The sequence below is a fragment of the Orycteropus afer genome, unplaced genomic scaffold, assembly GCF_000298275.1.
Source record: "Orycteropus afer afer isolate SDZICR_OR568_19922 unplaced genomic scaffold, OryAfe1.0 scaffold00075, whole genome shotgun sequence".
Classification (NCBI taxonomy): domain Eukaryota; kingdom Metazoa; phylum Chordata; class Mammalia; order Tubulidentata; family Orycteropodidae; genus Orycteropus; species Orycteropus afer.
The window spans coordinates 10,326,718-10,343,073 of NW_006921662.1; the positions used below are offsets into that span (position 1 = coordinate 10,326,718).

The following is a 16,356-nucleotide window of genomic DNA, read 5'->3' on the forward strand; positions in this document are numbered from 1 at the left end:
ATAAAATGGAGCCCAAGCAGAACAGTAAGGATGAGAGATTTTGTGTAGTGTCCCAAAACTGGGGAAAAGGGAGATTAGGAAATGTGATGCAAAACAAACTAAGCAAGCGGCATACACTTGAGGATTAATCCTTTGCATGTTCTAGTGTACCTCCTGGTACTCACGTAACTTTGTATTAGTACAGAGAAGGCCACAGAACAATATACCAGGTTAAATGCCAGTTCTTGTTTAGGGAGTAGTTTTTATAGCTGGGGGTGGAGCTGAGGTCCCCTCCCCTAAGTCACTCATGGGAAACCCGTTCCAAGGCCACATAGAAACTATTCTTGTCATCTAGGCAATGCCAACCAATTGGTCCAATTTCACAGTCTGCGCAGACCAGAAACTTGATATTGCCCACGTCCTTGGTGAAGCCCACATTCTCAAAGATGTACATGTCATCAACCAGCCAGTGTTCTTGTAGGAGATCACCATCAGGATTGCTGCCATCAGCCAGTGTGGGCTTCTTTCTCATGGAGGGAAGGAAAAGCTGCAGGGGAAGAGAACATGAAGAACATAAGCACTGAACTGGCCCAGTCACATCATTACCCCCATTCTGCTTATACTTTATGCTGTCAGCAACTTCCTGAAATGGAAAGAGAAAGAGAAGGACCTTTATCATTGAGCTATAGGCTAGGATAGTGGGTGGCTCCTCTGTTGCATCTGTTACATGCCCTGCCTGATTCCTAAGAAATATAAAAGAGGCACTTCAGCTGGTTGCTGTGGTGACTTGGCTTCGCTGCTATCCTTACTATGGGGCCATAGTCTCAGTGGTTCCACCAGGCTCTATCGGACCAGCAAACCTGGTCCCCCGCCCCTTTTCTTTTTCTCCAAATGATTTTGAGTTTTGTTCCACATTGTTCTCCCTCTTTGTCAAGGATCTCCTACGTAGATCCCCTTCCAAGTGGATGACAGTGGTAGCCGGGCACCATCTACTTTTTCTGGTCTCACAGTCGTATAGGCTGCAGATTGGATGGTGTACCAGTCACTAGGACTAATTGTTTCCATGAACTTTGTTTTTCTTCAGTCTTCTTTACTCTGGACGAGGAGAGACCCATCATTGCATCTAGATGGCAGCTTGCTAGCTTTTAAGATCCCAGTCGCTACTCATCAAAGTAGGAGGTGGAACAATGTTTTGTATAGTATGTTATGCCATTTGACCTTGATGTCCCCTGCGACTACGGTCCCAAGCCCACAGGTTCAACTACTCAGTCCCTCTGGGTAGCTGGCTGTGACCAAGCAGTGACCACAACCTTCCTCTTGTCAACTCTACTATACACCTAGAAATTCTGATCATTCACATAAACTTATAGGACCATTGCCAGCCAACCCTATATATGTTCTTGGATACACTCCCCATTTCATAGACATACCTAATCGTTTAGCCTGTCCACCTATCTATCCACCCATATACCCATGTTTGCCTTCACTGACAACACAGTACTGTATGTGCAAAAGGGTTCATCTTTTTCTGTACTTCCCATGTACCTCTCTATGTCTTTCTCATCCTCAATGCCGCCATATTGGTCACTCACATTTGGTACATTGCCCTTCTCTTCACCCAAATCAATACTTTATCTATCTAACAGCACTCCCTCCCCTCCCCTCCCACCCCTGGTAACCAACAAAGAAAATTTCCTTCTATAGATAAACCTTTCCTTAACTTTTACAATAACGGACTAATACAGTATTTGTCCTTTGTGATTGACTTATTTCACTCAGCATAATGTCCTCCAAGTTTATCCACGTTATGCGGTATTTTGAAGATTCTACATTATTCTTTAGCGTTGCATAGTATTCCATTCCAGTATGTATGTACCATAGTTTGGTTAACCATTCCTCAGTTGATGGACACCTAGGTTGTTTCCATCATTTGGCTATTGTAAATAGTGCTGCAATGAACATGGGTGTGCCTATGTCTGTTCTTGTCATGGCTCTCACTTCTCTAGGGTATATATCTAGTAATGGAATGGCTGGGTCAAATGGTATTTCTTTGATTTCTGATTTTTAAAACTTATATACAAATAGTTACCATTTCAGCATGTTGAATGTCACAATTTCGTTCTATATCCATCACTACTATGTATTGCAAAAATTTTCCATCACCTTTTACAGGAGCTCAGTGCCCTCTAAGCAACAACTCCCTCTTTTCCCCTTCCCTCTTGCCCTGTTGCTGTTAGCTGCCATTGAGTTGGTTCCAACTCATAGCAACCCTATGTACAAAAGAACGAAACACTGCCCGATACTGAAGTAGCCTCACAAACCTTGCTATGCTTGAGACCATCATTGCAGTCACTATGTCAAGCCACTATGTCAATCCATCTCATTGAGGGTCTTCTCCTTTTTCAATGACTCTCTACTTTAGCAAGCATATCCTTTTCTAGGGACTGGTCCTTTCTGACAACATGATCAAAGCAGGTGAGATGAAGTCTGGCCATTCTTGTTTCCAAGAACATTCTGGCTGCACTCCTTCCAAGATAAATTTGTTAATTTTTTTGACAGTCCATGGTATTTTCAATATTCTTCGCCAATACCACAATTCAAATGCATCAATTCTTCTGCAGTATTTATTATTCCAGCTTTCACATGCACATGAGGCTACTGAAAATACCATGGCTTGGGTCAAACACACCTTAGTCTTCAAAGTGACAGCTTTGCTCTTTAACACTTTAAAGAGGTCTTGTGGAGCAGATTTGCCCAAGGCAATACATTATTTGCTTTGACTGCTGCAACCATGGGTGCTGATTGTGGATTCAAGTAAAATGAAATCCTCGACAACTTCAAGGAACAAGGTTGAAAAACAATGGGGAAAAGATTGCAGTTGTCAAGAATTCCTTGCCTCTGGGTAATCACTAATAAACTGCGGTCTCTGCACATTTTCCTATTTTAAATATTTCATGAACTAGGATCATATTTATCTCTTTGTGATTTATTATTTCATTTATCATAATGTTTTGAAGGTTCATCCATGTTGTAATATGTATCAAGACTTCATTTCTCTTTATAAAAAAGCCAGAAAACAAACCCACTGCCATCAAGTCAATTTTGACTCAGTGACCCAATAGGATAGAGTAGAACTGCCCCACAGGGTTTCCAAGGTTATAAATCTTTACAGACGTAGACTACCACATCTTTGTCCCATGGAGCAGCTGGTGGATTTGGATCACTGTCCTTCCAATTTCACTGAGCACTTTAACCACTGTACCACCATAGCTGAGTAATATTCCATTGTATATATGTACCATATGTTTATTCAGTCATCTGATGGTGGACATGTAGGCTGTTTTCACCTTTCAGCTACTGAGAATAGTGTTGTGAGGAACATGGTATTCAAGTATCTGTTTGCATTCCTGCTTTCAAGTCCTTTGTGCTTATACATAGGAGTAATGGAATCACTGGATTATATGGTAACTCTATGTTTAACTTTCTGAGACCACCAAACTGTTTCCCATAGTGGCTGTACAAATCCATCAACAGGATAACGGTTCCAATTCCTCCACATCCTTTCTAACATCAGTTGTTTTCCATGTTTTTGATCTTAGTCACTGTAGTGGGAGTGAAGTGATATTGTGGTTTTATTCTCATTTCCCTAATAACTAATGGGAGTTCCTAGGTGATGCAAATTGTTAAGCACTTGACTATAAGCCAAAAAGTTGGTGGTTCAAACTCACCCAGAGGCATCTCAGAAGACAGGCCTGGTGATCTGCTTCAAAAAAGTCACAGCCTTGAAAACCCTATGGAGAAGTTCTATTCTGCACACATGGGATCACTATGAGTTGGGCTTGCTAGCCCAGAAAATGAGCAAGAGCTAGGTGCCTTCAGGAAGGAGGCTTGCTGGCAGGCCGCGTACCTCTGGGCACTTGTGGGTGAAGCTAAAGAGCTATAGCCTTTGCTGAAGCAGGGCAGAGGGCAGAGAAGAGCCACTTGCATGAGGGCATGGCTAAGAGAAGAGCCACCTGCCAGTGGGCATAGCTGAGAGAAGGGCCTGCCTGTAGTATGGCCAAGAAGCTGAGTGCTGTCTTGGTTGGAAGCTATTCTGATCAAAGAACTGTATCCTGTCTCCTGAGTTGGATCCTGTTACTTCCAAGTTGATCCTGATCCTGAATCGTAGCCTGTTACTTTCCCAGTAAACCAAGTAACCATGAGTATGGTCTGTGAGTTATGTGTGGCCGTTGCGATAAAATATCAAAACCAGCAGAGAAGTAGAAAGTGCCATGGTGGGGATGGCTGGTGTCAGAAATGGTGAAAATGTTGGAGAGTGGAGATATGTCTGACTTCCACCTCATAGGAACCAGCTTTATGTTGATCTTGACTCTCATGACTCCTCCTGAATCCTGATAGACCCTGAAAATACTTTATATTTGTCTTTTTGTTAAGATGTACTTCTTTATATACTCTAAATGTTAACCCCTACCAGATATATGGTTCTCCCAATCTTGTAGGTTGTTGCTTTGTTTTGTTGATAAAGTCTTTTGATGAACAGAAGTTATTAATTTTAATGAAGTCCAATTTATCTATTTTGTCTTGTTGCTAGTGCTTTGGGTGTCATACCTAAGAATTTACTGTTAAAAACTAGGTCCTGAAACATTACCTCTATTTTTTTCTAAGAGTTTTATGATTTTAGTTCTCACATTTAGGTTCTTGATTCATTATAAGTCAATTTTTATATGGTGGGAAGGATGGGTCTAGCTTCATTCTTTTACATGTGGAAATCCAGTTATTCTAGCCCCATTCATTAAAGAGACTATTTTTTCTCCATTAAAAGGACTTAGTACCCTTGTTAAAAATCAATTGACCACAGCAGTACAGATTTATTTCTGCATTCTCAATTCTATTCCATTGGTCTATATGCCTATCACTATACTAGTACCAGACTACTTTGACTACTGTAGCTTTATGTTTTGAGATTGGGACATGTGATTTCTGCTTTATCATTCTTTTACAAGATTCCTTTGGCTATTCAGGGTTCTCTGCAGTTTCATATCAATTTTAGGAATTGGTTTTTCCATTTCTGCAAAGAAGGATACTGGAATTCTGATGAGAAATGCACTAAATCTATAATTTGCTTTGGGTAGTTATTGACATCTTAACAACATTAAGTCTTCCAATCCATGAACATGGAATATCCTTTCATTTATTTAAGACTTGTTTAATTTCTTTCAGTAATATTTCATAGTTTCTAGTGTATAAGTCTTGTATTTCCTCAATTAAATGTATTCCTAGGTATTTTATTCTTTTAGATGCTATTTTAAATGGAATTGTTTCCTTAATTTCTTTATTAGAATGCTCATTGCTGATGTATAGAAGCCCAACTGATTTTTGTGTGCTGACCTTGTATTCTGCCACTTTGCTGAATTCATTTAATGCTCTAGTAGCTTTCTTGTAAGGAGCTCTTGTGGTGTAGTGCCTAAGGCATTTGACTGCTAGCCAGAAGGTTGGCAGTTTCAAACCTACCAGCCACTCTATGGAAGGAAGACTAGGCACTCTACTTTCATAAAGATTTACCTCCTTGGAAACCCAAAGAGGATTGCTATGAGTCAGAATTGAGTTTTTTTTTTTTAGCTTTCTTGTGGATTCCTTGGAGTTTTCTCTAGATAGGATGAGGTCATCTAAAAAAAAAAAGGGCAGTTTTACTTACTCCTTTCTGATATAGATATGTTTTATTTCTCTTTGTTGCTTAATTGTTCTGGTAGGATAATTCCCAGTTGTTTTTTTTTTAACTGAAAATTTTATCAAGATAATTGTAGGTCAACATATAATTCAGAAAAGGATAATATTGATGGTTGCACAATATGATAAACATTATCAATGTCATTGAATAAAAACTGTTAAATTGTGGGGGATATCAAGGTCAACTGACATAACAGAGTCCACAGAGACAATGTTCTACATCCTATTTTAAGGAATATAGCAACTGGAGTCTAAAAGCTAGTGAGCGGCCATCTAAGTGCAACTATTGGTCTCTCTCCATCCAGAGCAAAGAATAGTAAAGAAAATCAAAGATGGAAGGGAACAATCTGTCCAAAAGATTAACGGACTACATGAACCCCAGCCTCTATGACCCTGAGACCAGAAGAACTATGACCCTGAGACCAGAAGAACTAGACGGATCATGGCTACCACTAACTGCTCTGAAAGGGATAGCAATAGGAGGTCATGGATAGAGTGGGAGAAAAATGTGGAAGAGAACTCAAAATCATAAAAAAGAAAAGGCTTACTGGTCTCACAGACCCCTGAGACTATGGCCCTTAGACACCCTTTAAGCCTGGAACTGAACTCAAGTTGAGTTTGGCTCAACTTTCAGCCAAACAATAGAAAGGCCTAAAATGTGAATAACCTGAGGAAGGTATACTCATTAGAACAATCAACCATATGAGATCAAAAGGGCAGCATTTGCTCAGGGATAAAGCTAAGAAGGGATAGGAAAGAATAATTAAGAGAAATGGTAAACACAGGGAGGAAATGGGAAGAGTGCCATTACATTGTGGGGATTGCAATGAATGTCATAAAACAAAATGTGTATGAATTGTTGAATGGAAAACCAATTTATTTTGTAAACTTTCACCCAAATCACAAGAAAAATAAAATACAAAAATTGTTGAATTGGCAAATGTTCTGTTATATATATTTTTACCAGTTTCTATAAATGGTAACATTTTGCAAATTACAGTACATTATTACAACCAGGATCCAAACCACAAAAAACCAAACTCATTGCCATCGAGTCGGATCCAACTCACAGTGACCCCTCCTTGGGTTTCCGAGGCGATATCTCTACAGAAGTAACCTTCTGGTTAGCAGTCAAATGCCTTAGACACTATGCCACCAGAGCTCCTACAACCAGGATACTGACAGTGATATAATCCACTGAGCCTATTTAGATTTCCCCAGTTTACTTGTATTCATTTATACATGTGTGTGTGTATTTCATTCTATAAAGTTTTATCACTTTGTGATAAGCATACCACGATACACCTGGTATATCAAAACATAGTCAAGATACTGAACAGTTTTCCACTAATCTGTTCTCCATGTCCAAAAATCTGTCATTTAAAAACATTATATAGAAGCAGTCCCAGACTTATAATGGGGTTGTATTCTGACGACTATTATTAAGTGGCTCTGACATAAGTTAATACCTCTTTTTTTTTATTATTATTATTACTGGCTTTTATTATCATTATCTTTATAAATCCAATCTTCATCTTTGGGGGTTGGCATGAGAATGATAACATAAGCACATTATGCACTGCAACATTATCTTGTCCTCTATTGGTGCTACAACACAAATACAAGTGGATGGCTTAACAAACAAGAATTTATTCTCTTACAGTTTAGGAAGCTAGAAATCTGAATTCAGAGTGCTGGTTCTAGGGGCTAGGTGAAGGCCCCTCAACCTTGGGCTTCAGCTCTGCCGCTTGTTCCAGTCCACTGGAGCTGGAGGCATCGCCTAACTCAGGCAGCTGCTGACTGCTGAGGCTGACAAACCCAAGTTTGACAGGTAAGACGGCAGGCCACTCAAATCTAAGAACTAGAGATGAAGACCAGGACAAATACAGGATCCAAGTGTGCCAAAAGCTCAAGACCTTTCCCAAACTTTGTCCTTATAGAAGCAGGCCACACCTCGAAGGCAACTCCCTTTCCACTGATTAACATCTCACAGCAGATTCCCCACAGAGTTGATTACACCATATCCAATCTCATCATGGGGAATAACTACATCCAGCTACCATGCCACTCAAAATCACAGCCCAGCCAAGTTGACACACAACCCTAACTACCACAAACACTGTATGTAGTACATAATATTAACAATACCAAAAACCAAACTCACTGCCATCAAGTCGACTCCAACTCATAGCGACCCCCTTTGGGTTTCCAAGGCAGTAAATCTTTATGGAAGTAGATTGCCTAGTCTTCCTTCTGGCAAGTGGCTGGTAGGTTTGAACCACCAACCTTCTGGTTAGCAGTCAAATACCTTAGGTACTATGCCACCAGAGGTCTTTAATACTAACAAGATGTATAAAACAAACTCCAAAAACGGAAGTTGTAAGTGTGGTTCACTGTAACTCAAATTCATTGGAAGTAAAGGACTACCTGCAAATGAAATCATAGAGGATGCAATCTTTTGGGACTGGCTTTTTTCATTCAGCATAATTCCCTGGAGAGTCATCCAAGTTGTTGTATGTACTGGTAGTTCTTTTTTATTTATTGCTGGGAGCTCTTGTAGCATAGTGGCTAAAGCACTTGACTGCTAACCAGAAGGCTGGCGGTTCAAACCCACCAGCCACTCCTCGGAAGGAAGGTTGGGCAATCCTACTTCCGTAGTGATACTGCCTCGGAAACCCAAGGAGAGGTCACTATGAGTCGGGGCCGACTCGACGGCACATAACAACAACAACAACAGTATTCCACAGTATGGGTGCTAGTCATTCTCTTCTCCTTCACATACTTCATTATCTGGAGATGGAGACCAAGGTCCTCTTTGCTCCCCAATGCAGCTCCTAGATTATTACTTCTAGGCTCTCAATTAAACACCTCTGTTCTTTTAAAATTCCTGCTACCCAGTGACCCTCATGGTCATCTTACGAGGCTCTGGTCACTCTTTCCTATCCACTGCTTCCTTCTGATACTGTATCTTGCTCCCATTCTGCTTAGCTTCTATACCCATGGGGATGATTCAACCTCACAGCTCTCTCACCTCCTCTATTCCAATGACTTCAACTCCACTCCAGCCCCATTTCTTGCCATTTTATCATGCTGTTTTCTCGGGCCACTTTAATCATAGTCTGTGTTCTGGCCAAATCGAACCTTTCAGTGTTTCAAACATATTTTCTCTTACAACTATGAAATGTCACAAGGAGGTCCTCTCTGCCTCTACTAAGATTAATAATAATTTCCTCTGCCACAACTTTAGGTAAGATTTTGAGAAGTAGAGTTATTGAGTTCAAGGGTATGAAAATTATGACTTACAAAGAACACACTGCACTAATAGTGGAGTAATAGGGCCAACGAAGCATACTGAGCCATTCCATCGATGCTAACCTATTGTTAATATCACCTTTTATTCTTTATTTAAATCCAAATAGTTACTGAATTCCCACTTATACGCACAGTATAGGTGCAGGATACACAGAAGTGATAGAGCACAGAAGCTCAAGGATCTAGTGATATAAACAACAAATAGCACAAATAATTTTGTGAAGTCAACTGAGATTACAGATGTGAGAGTGTTTTGAAATATTTAGGCCAGGTTTCTTCTTTGTTGTGGGAGGCTGACCTGTGCATTTTAGGTTATTTACCAGCATCTCTAGGAGCTCTGGTAGCATAATGCCTAAGGCGCTTGACTGCTAATCAGAACCACCAGCCACTCCTTGGAAGGAAGGTTGGGCAATCTACTTCTGTAGTGATACCACCTTGGAAACCCAAGGAGGGGTCGCTATGAGTCGAGTCTCACTTGACGGCACATAACAACAACAACCACCAGCATCCCTGACTTACACCCCCTACATGCTAATAGTAAACCCCCAATTGTGACAACCAGAAATGTCTCCAGACATTGCCAAATGTCCTCTGGTGAGCAAACGTCACCTCCAGTTGAGAAATACTGCTTTAGACTTAAGAACTGTGGAATGTAAGACAAAATAATCACTAGGCCTTAGAATACTTACTCAATCTATATGCTGGACTATGTGAAGAAAAACACATCATCAAAATTGGAGAAAGACTCATTAAAAACCTGTGATATGTAGATGACATAACCTTGTTTGCTGAAAATGAAGACTTGAATTACTTACTGATGAAGATCAAAGACTATAGCCTTCAGTATGGATTACATTTTAACATAAAGAAAACAAAAATCCTCACAACTGGACCAATAAGCAACATCATGACAAACGGAGAAAATATTGAAGTTGTCAAGTATTTAATTTTACTTGGATCCACAATCAACGCTCATGGAAGCAGCAGTCAAGAAATCAAACGAAGTACCACATTGGACAAATCTGCTGCAAAAGACCTCTTTAAAGTGTCCAGAAGCAAAGATAACACTTTGAGGACTAAGGTTGTGCCTGACTGAAGCTATGGTGTTTTCAACTGCCTCATATGAATGCAGAAGCTGGATAATGAATAAGGAAGACTAAAGAAAAAATGATGCCTTTGAATTATGGTGCTGATGAAGAATATTGAATATACCGTGGACTGCCAGAAGAATAAACTAATCTGTCTTGGAGAAAGTGCAGCCAGAATGTTCTGAGGACAGTGAGCAAGCATAGTGAGATTTCATCTCATGTATCTTGGACATGTTATCGGAGGGACCAGTTCCTGGAGAAGGACAGCATGCTTGGGAAAGTACAGGGTCAGTGAAAAAGAGGAAGACCCTCAAGTGAGATGGATTGACACAATGGCTGCAACAATGGGCTCAAACACAGCAATGACTGTGAGAACGGTGCAGGACTGGGCAGTGTTTCCTTCTGTTGTACACAGGGTTGCTATGAGTTAGAACCAACTCATCAGCACCTAACAGCAACAACAGGTTTTAGATCATCTCAATGGTAGGATTGGAAAAATCTTGTCAAATCCCATCTAGAAACTATACTAGGTTATTCCACCAGGCAGAGGAAGAAAGAATGCTATTGGCCATTTGAGACCTGGACCCTTACATCTTCTCCAGGTTTTTTAATGTTAGGGAGCATTTCTTCAGCACCTTCAGAGATGCAATTACCCTGATAGTAGTTTCTCTGCAAAATTTCAGGGTTATAATGACAAAAAAGAGCTACTCCAAAGCTTTAGAGGGTTTTAGTTAAGGAGTTTGGTGCCCTGAAGTTGCAAACTATTTGTTCTCTGTAAGGGTAGGGGCTTTTTCTCCTGCTGTATGTGACACAGAGTAGGGGAAAGGAGCAGTAACTAGTTATAATCGCCCATGGGATTTTATTTTAAAACTTCCTGTTAACATCATGGCCTAGAAGCTGTATTTTTGTTGAAGTTAGTATTTCTGGAAAGGAAAGAGAAAAAAAAATTAGGCTGAAATGAGGAAGAGAACTAGGGTTGGACCAAGGTTCACAGAGATGTGTGTTAGTCCAGGAAAAGGGATAGGATCCCTCTCACATAACACTGTCAAGAAAAAGGGAATTTACAGAAATAATGAAGCTGTGTAAACAAACAAAAACACCGCTACATGTCTTTTCAAAAAGAGGAAAAAAAATTGAAACACAGAATTTCTGATATCTACCCTTGATTACAGGAGCTCTGGTAGTGTAGTGCCTAAGGTACTTACTGCTAACCAGAAGGCTGGCAGTTCAAACCCACCAGCCACTCCTTGGAAGGAAGACTGGGCAATCTACTTCCATAGTTACAGCGCCTCAGAAACCCAAGGAGGGGTCGCTATGAGTCAGGCCTGACTCGACGGCACATAACAACAACAACATACTTGATTAGAAGCCACTTCGTTAGTTGAGAAATAGAAGATAGAGATGTAACATGTATAATTTCCTGAACACTTTTCACAATATCAGTTTAAAATAAAGTACATCAAATACAAATTAAAAATTTAAAAACAGGTATCAACCAATGGAATAGAACTGAGAGTCTAGTTAACTGATTTTGACATGGGTGTTAAGTTCATTCAATGGGGAAAGAAGAACCTGTTCAACATATGATGTTGGGAAAATTATATTTCCACATGCAGGAAAATGAAATAGGACCTATGCCTCACGTCATACACAAAAATAAATTTAATATGGATGAAGGACTTAAATATGCAAACTAAAACCATAAAATTCTTAAGAAGAAAATGCAGGGGCGATGCTATCAGGCTAGCTTTTAATGATAGATCTATCTAATATAACAAGAAAAGCACAACCAACAAAAGACAAAAATAAATAAATAGGACCTCAAAAAATTAAAAACCTTTGTTCATCAAGACTTTACCAAAATAGTGAAAAGAAAACAGGGAGAGTATCTTCAGAAATCATATATATGCAGTCCCCAGAATACAAACGAGTTCCATTCTTAAGTCTGTCTTGAAAGTGAATTTGTATGTAAGTTGGAACAGGTAGTTATGGTTCATATCTAATGTACTCAAATGTTTGTCTTAGTATATAGTGTAGCTTTCTATGCATAAAAAAATATTTTAAAAAATTCCAGATATGCTAAAACAACTTTAATGTAATAATACAATGTTTTGATGTACTCATGTGTACCTTTAATTTTCAACATAACAGATTTTATAGGAGTTGGTTTATAACCACGGCTTGCATGTAAATCAGACATTCATAACAGGGACAGTCTGTATCTGACAAGGATCTAACAACCAAAATATTAAAACTTCAACCTAATAACAAAAAGACAAGAACCCAATTATAAAATGGGCAAAGGACTTGAATAGACATTTCACCAAAAAGGACATTCAAATGGCCACCAACCAAATACACTGTCACTGAGTCAATTCTGACACACAGCAACCTAAAGCACGTGACAGAACTATCCCATAGGGTTTCAAAGGCTGTAAATCTTCACAGAAGCAGACTGCCACACCTTACTCCTGCAGAGTAGGTGGTGGGTCTGAACTGCTCATCTTTTGGTTAACATCCGAACACTTTAACCACTGTTCTACCAGGGCTCCTAAATGGCTACCAGACACATGAAAAAATGCTCAGTGTCATTAGCCATCAGATAGATGCAAATCAAAATTACAATGAGATACCATTTCACTCCCACTAGTATGGACAATCGGAAGGAAGATGGGGCAATCTACTTCTGTAGTGATACTGCTTCGGAAACCCAAGGAGGGGTCGCTATGAGTTGGATCGACTCGATGGCACATTAACAACAACAATATGGACAAAGGAGCTCTGGTAGTGTAGTGCCTAAGGCATCTGATTGCTAACCAGAAGGCTAGCGGTTCAAACCCACCAGCCACTCCTCAGAAGGAAGATTGGGCAGTCTGCTTTCGTAGCGACACTGCCTTAAAAACTCAAGTAGGGGTCACTATGAGTTGAATCGACTTGATGGTAGTGAGTTTTTGGAGTATGGACAAGAAAAAAAAACAAGCAGAAAACAACAAATGTTGGCGAGGGTGTGGGGAAGCTGGAGCCCTTATCCATTGCTGGTGAGCATGTAAAATGGCACAGCTACTGTAGAAAAGTGTGGCAGTTCCTCAAAGAAAACAAAAAACAGAACTAACATATGACCCAGCAATTCCACTCCCAGGATATGCCCAGAAGACTTGAAAGCAGAGACTCAAAGAGATTTGTACACTAATGTTCACTGCAGCACTATTCACAATAGCCAAAAGGTAGAAACAATCTAAATGACTATCAAAAGATGAACGGATAAACAAAATGTAGTATACACGATGGAATAGTATTTAGCCAGTAGGAGAAATGAAGTCTTGATATATGCTATGGATGGAACTTTAAGATGTCATGCTGAGTGAAATAAGCCAATCACAAGAGGACAAATACTGTATGACCTCATATACATAAAAATGTAAGAAAAGGCAAATGTATGACATCAAAGTTTATTAGTGGTTACCAGAGGCAGGAAAGAGGGGGAGAAAGGGAACGGTCTCACAGCTAATTATTGTAATTACTGTCAGTAAGTTATACACCTATAAAAAGCTGAATTGGTAAAATTGTGTTAGATACATTTGCAACAACAACAACAACAACAACAAAGTGTAGCTGCTGAGGCTGCTTATGTCCAGTCAAATACCTCATGGGATTTTGTTCTTAGGTTTGGAGGTTTAGGATCATGGTTTCATGAACCCTCCCAGTTAACTGGCCTACTAATGTGTTCAGTGCTTCTGTTCTACCTCCTAGTTCAGTGCATGGTGCCTAGTGTATTAAAAGCTTGCAAGTGGCTATCTATGGCACAACATCGAACAACAGAGAAAGGAGAGTCAAGAATAGGAGGAGAATATAGAATGTGTACCTAATTGCCTCCTTTGCCATGAGACCAGAATAAATGGATGGTGTCCGGCTACCGTTACTGAACATTTAATCAAAGATTCCATAGAAGAATCCTTGTCAAAAGGAAGAAAATGCAGAACAGAATTTCAAATTCTCATGGACTCTAGACTTTCTGGAGCCATGGAGTGTGGATAAACCCCTGAAACTACTATACTGAGATAATCTTTAAATCTTACACCAAAAATATCCTCTGAAATCCTCTTAAAAGCGAACAATAGTTTAGCTTAACTAGTAAAAAAAGGTTTGCCTTGAGCAGTATTCCGTTTTAAGAACTATCTATATGGGATCACACTGACAATAACAACTTGAAAGATTAGATAGGAACCTTAGGGGGCAGTGAGTTTATTTAATGAAGGAGGAATAACTCAGAAAAGGAGGGTAAGAATGGCTGCACAACTCGAAGAATATAAGCAATGTTACTAAATTGTACATGTAGAAACTTGTTGAATTGGTGGTATATGTCTTGCTGTATCTATTCTCAACAACAAAATAAGTAATATTTAGAAAAACAAAAAAAAATATAAACTTCTTTAAGGAATCTCTTAATTTGTCAGCTTATTAAAAAAATCTTGCCAAAGGAAAGGGGGGTAGGAACTAGTATTTATTATATACAAAATGCCAGGCACACTGCTGTCACACAAATCCTTCCATATATCTTTCTTTTACTGAATAAGCAAACTGAAGCTTGTGGAGGTTACGTAACTCTTTCAATGCTAATTAATGATAAGGGCAGAATTCAATTTCATGTATGTTTCAATTCCAAGGTTCATGTTCATTCCACTACTCCATAATGCCACTAAATTAATAAAGCAAACAGAAAATACTCCCAACCCTTGGAAGACTTACTAAAGGGACTAAGGAAGCTCCACCAATCTCTAGACTAAAAGTCATACAACAACCATAAACAAATGACACTGACTGATTCTCCCTTCTTTTGTGAAAGGAATCTACTTTTGGAGGGAGAGGTGGTGCTTCTTGCTCTTACAGTGAAACCTGTGAGTGCTGGAACTGGCTGAGGACTGCCTTGTTTTTCTGAGGTGCCATCTTACCACTTTTCTATCCCTTGTTTTAGTGAGGGTACTCTGACACGTTTCTACCTTACAAAGGTTCTGGCTTTTGCAGGTTTTATCATGTACTGTACATTACAACTTACTATCTGTTCAACCACATTAAATAATAAAACGATCTACTGAATATTTGTAAAAATAACTTGGAGTGGCCGTATATGTACATGGTTGAAATAAGATTATAATTTGCACTTTCCTGTGGCTATGGTACAGGTCAATAAAAAGCTTACTAAAATAAAAAATGAATAGAATTAATTCAACTTTTCTCACTTGGAGTGGGTATGAAGGGTATTAAAAATCCTAACTTGAAGAAAAAACAGTTAAGTCTTCCTTCAAAATACACTTCCAAGACTTGAGATTTCTATCCTATTTGAAATAAGGTTCATGTAGAAAATCTTGGATTCTAGTCCCTTGGTAAAGTATTTAGGTTACAAGAGTTATTTTGTCATAATTTGTTGTTTCTGAAACTCCTTTGTGGAGGAGATCCACGCCTGTCAGAAATGAGACGTGGATTAAGGACTGGTGGATGGGAATTTGATGTTGGACACCAATCAAAATTACACTCCAGCCGCCAGTTTGGCAACATCTGAGGCATGGAATTTAAAGATAAACCTGCCTAGTCTCACAGATTCGCCCTAGCTCGAGGAAACCACCAAACTCAGAGCCCATTCCTTCCACTTATATGCGAAGGGACCAAGTCCAAAGTGCAGCAAAGGGCAGGAACATCCGCCCCACTGGAGTTCCGCGGACCCGGCGCTAGACACGGCCCGGGGATGGGCCGAGACTTCAGGGACCGCACCAAGTGCTTTCACACACTCGAGCCTAGGGCAGAGGATGAGCTGTAAAAGCGAGATGGAAGGGTATTGGTACAAGTTCGCTGCAAAAGGCTTCCACAGTGCAGAAACCTGGAACGAGGCCACATCCCTTTTTTCCTAGATCTCCGGCGGCAGGGAGGCTCGAGCCGGGTACCTAGGCTTCGGGAGCGAGGGGGCGTGGTCCCGGATGGGCGGAGCCTCGACCCCGAGGGCGTCACCTAACGACCGCGCGAGAAGGGGTACGGTCTCCGGAAATTGAGGAACGGGCACTGATTCTGACCTCCCCGGCTCCCATGCGAGTGAGCGTGTGGTGTGTTAAATGCCTTTATCAAGCCTCCCTACCTGTCTGCGGGAGAAGAGGGCGGTCCCTGGCTGCAGCACCCGGGAGCCACAACGTTGGCACAGCACCGCCTTCCGGTTTCGGCCCTCGGCTGACACTAACTCGTTCAGCTGTTCCGCTGATTCCAT

General features: G+C 40.2%; 1 protein-coding gene across 1 annotated transcript; it reads right to left on the reverse strand.

Annotated features, from left to right (window-relative positions):
• Window positions 1-280: 280 nt before the first annotated feature.
• On the reverse strand, window positions 281-16,356 carry RABIF (RAB interacting factor). Its single transcript, XM_007941144.2, has 2 exons — window positions 16,231-16,356; window positions 281-526 (listed from the first exon to the last, which is right to left on the reverse strand). The coding sequence occupies exons 1-2, from the start codon at window positions 16,354-16,356 to the stop codon at window positions 281-283; spliced, it is 372 nt and encodes a 123-aa protein (XP_007939335.1).

Bases quoted from the DNA above. Each gene is read 5' to 3' on its own strand.
- RABIF (XM_007941144.2), bottom strand. From the start codon at position 16,356: ATGGAATCAGCGGAACAGCTGAACGAGTTAGTGTCAGCCGAGGGCCGA. The intron at 527-16,230 runs GTAGGGAGGCTT...CTTCCCCTGCAG, and splicing joins CCCTCTTCTCCCGCAGACAG to CTTTTCCTTCCCTCCATGAG.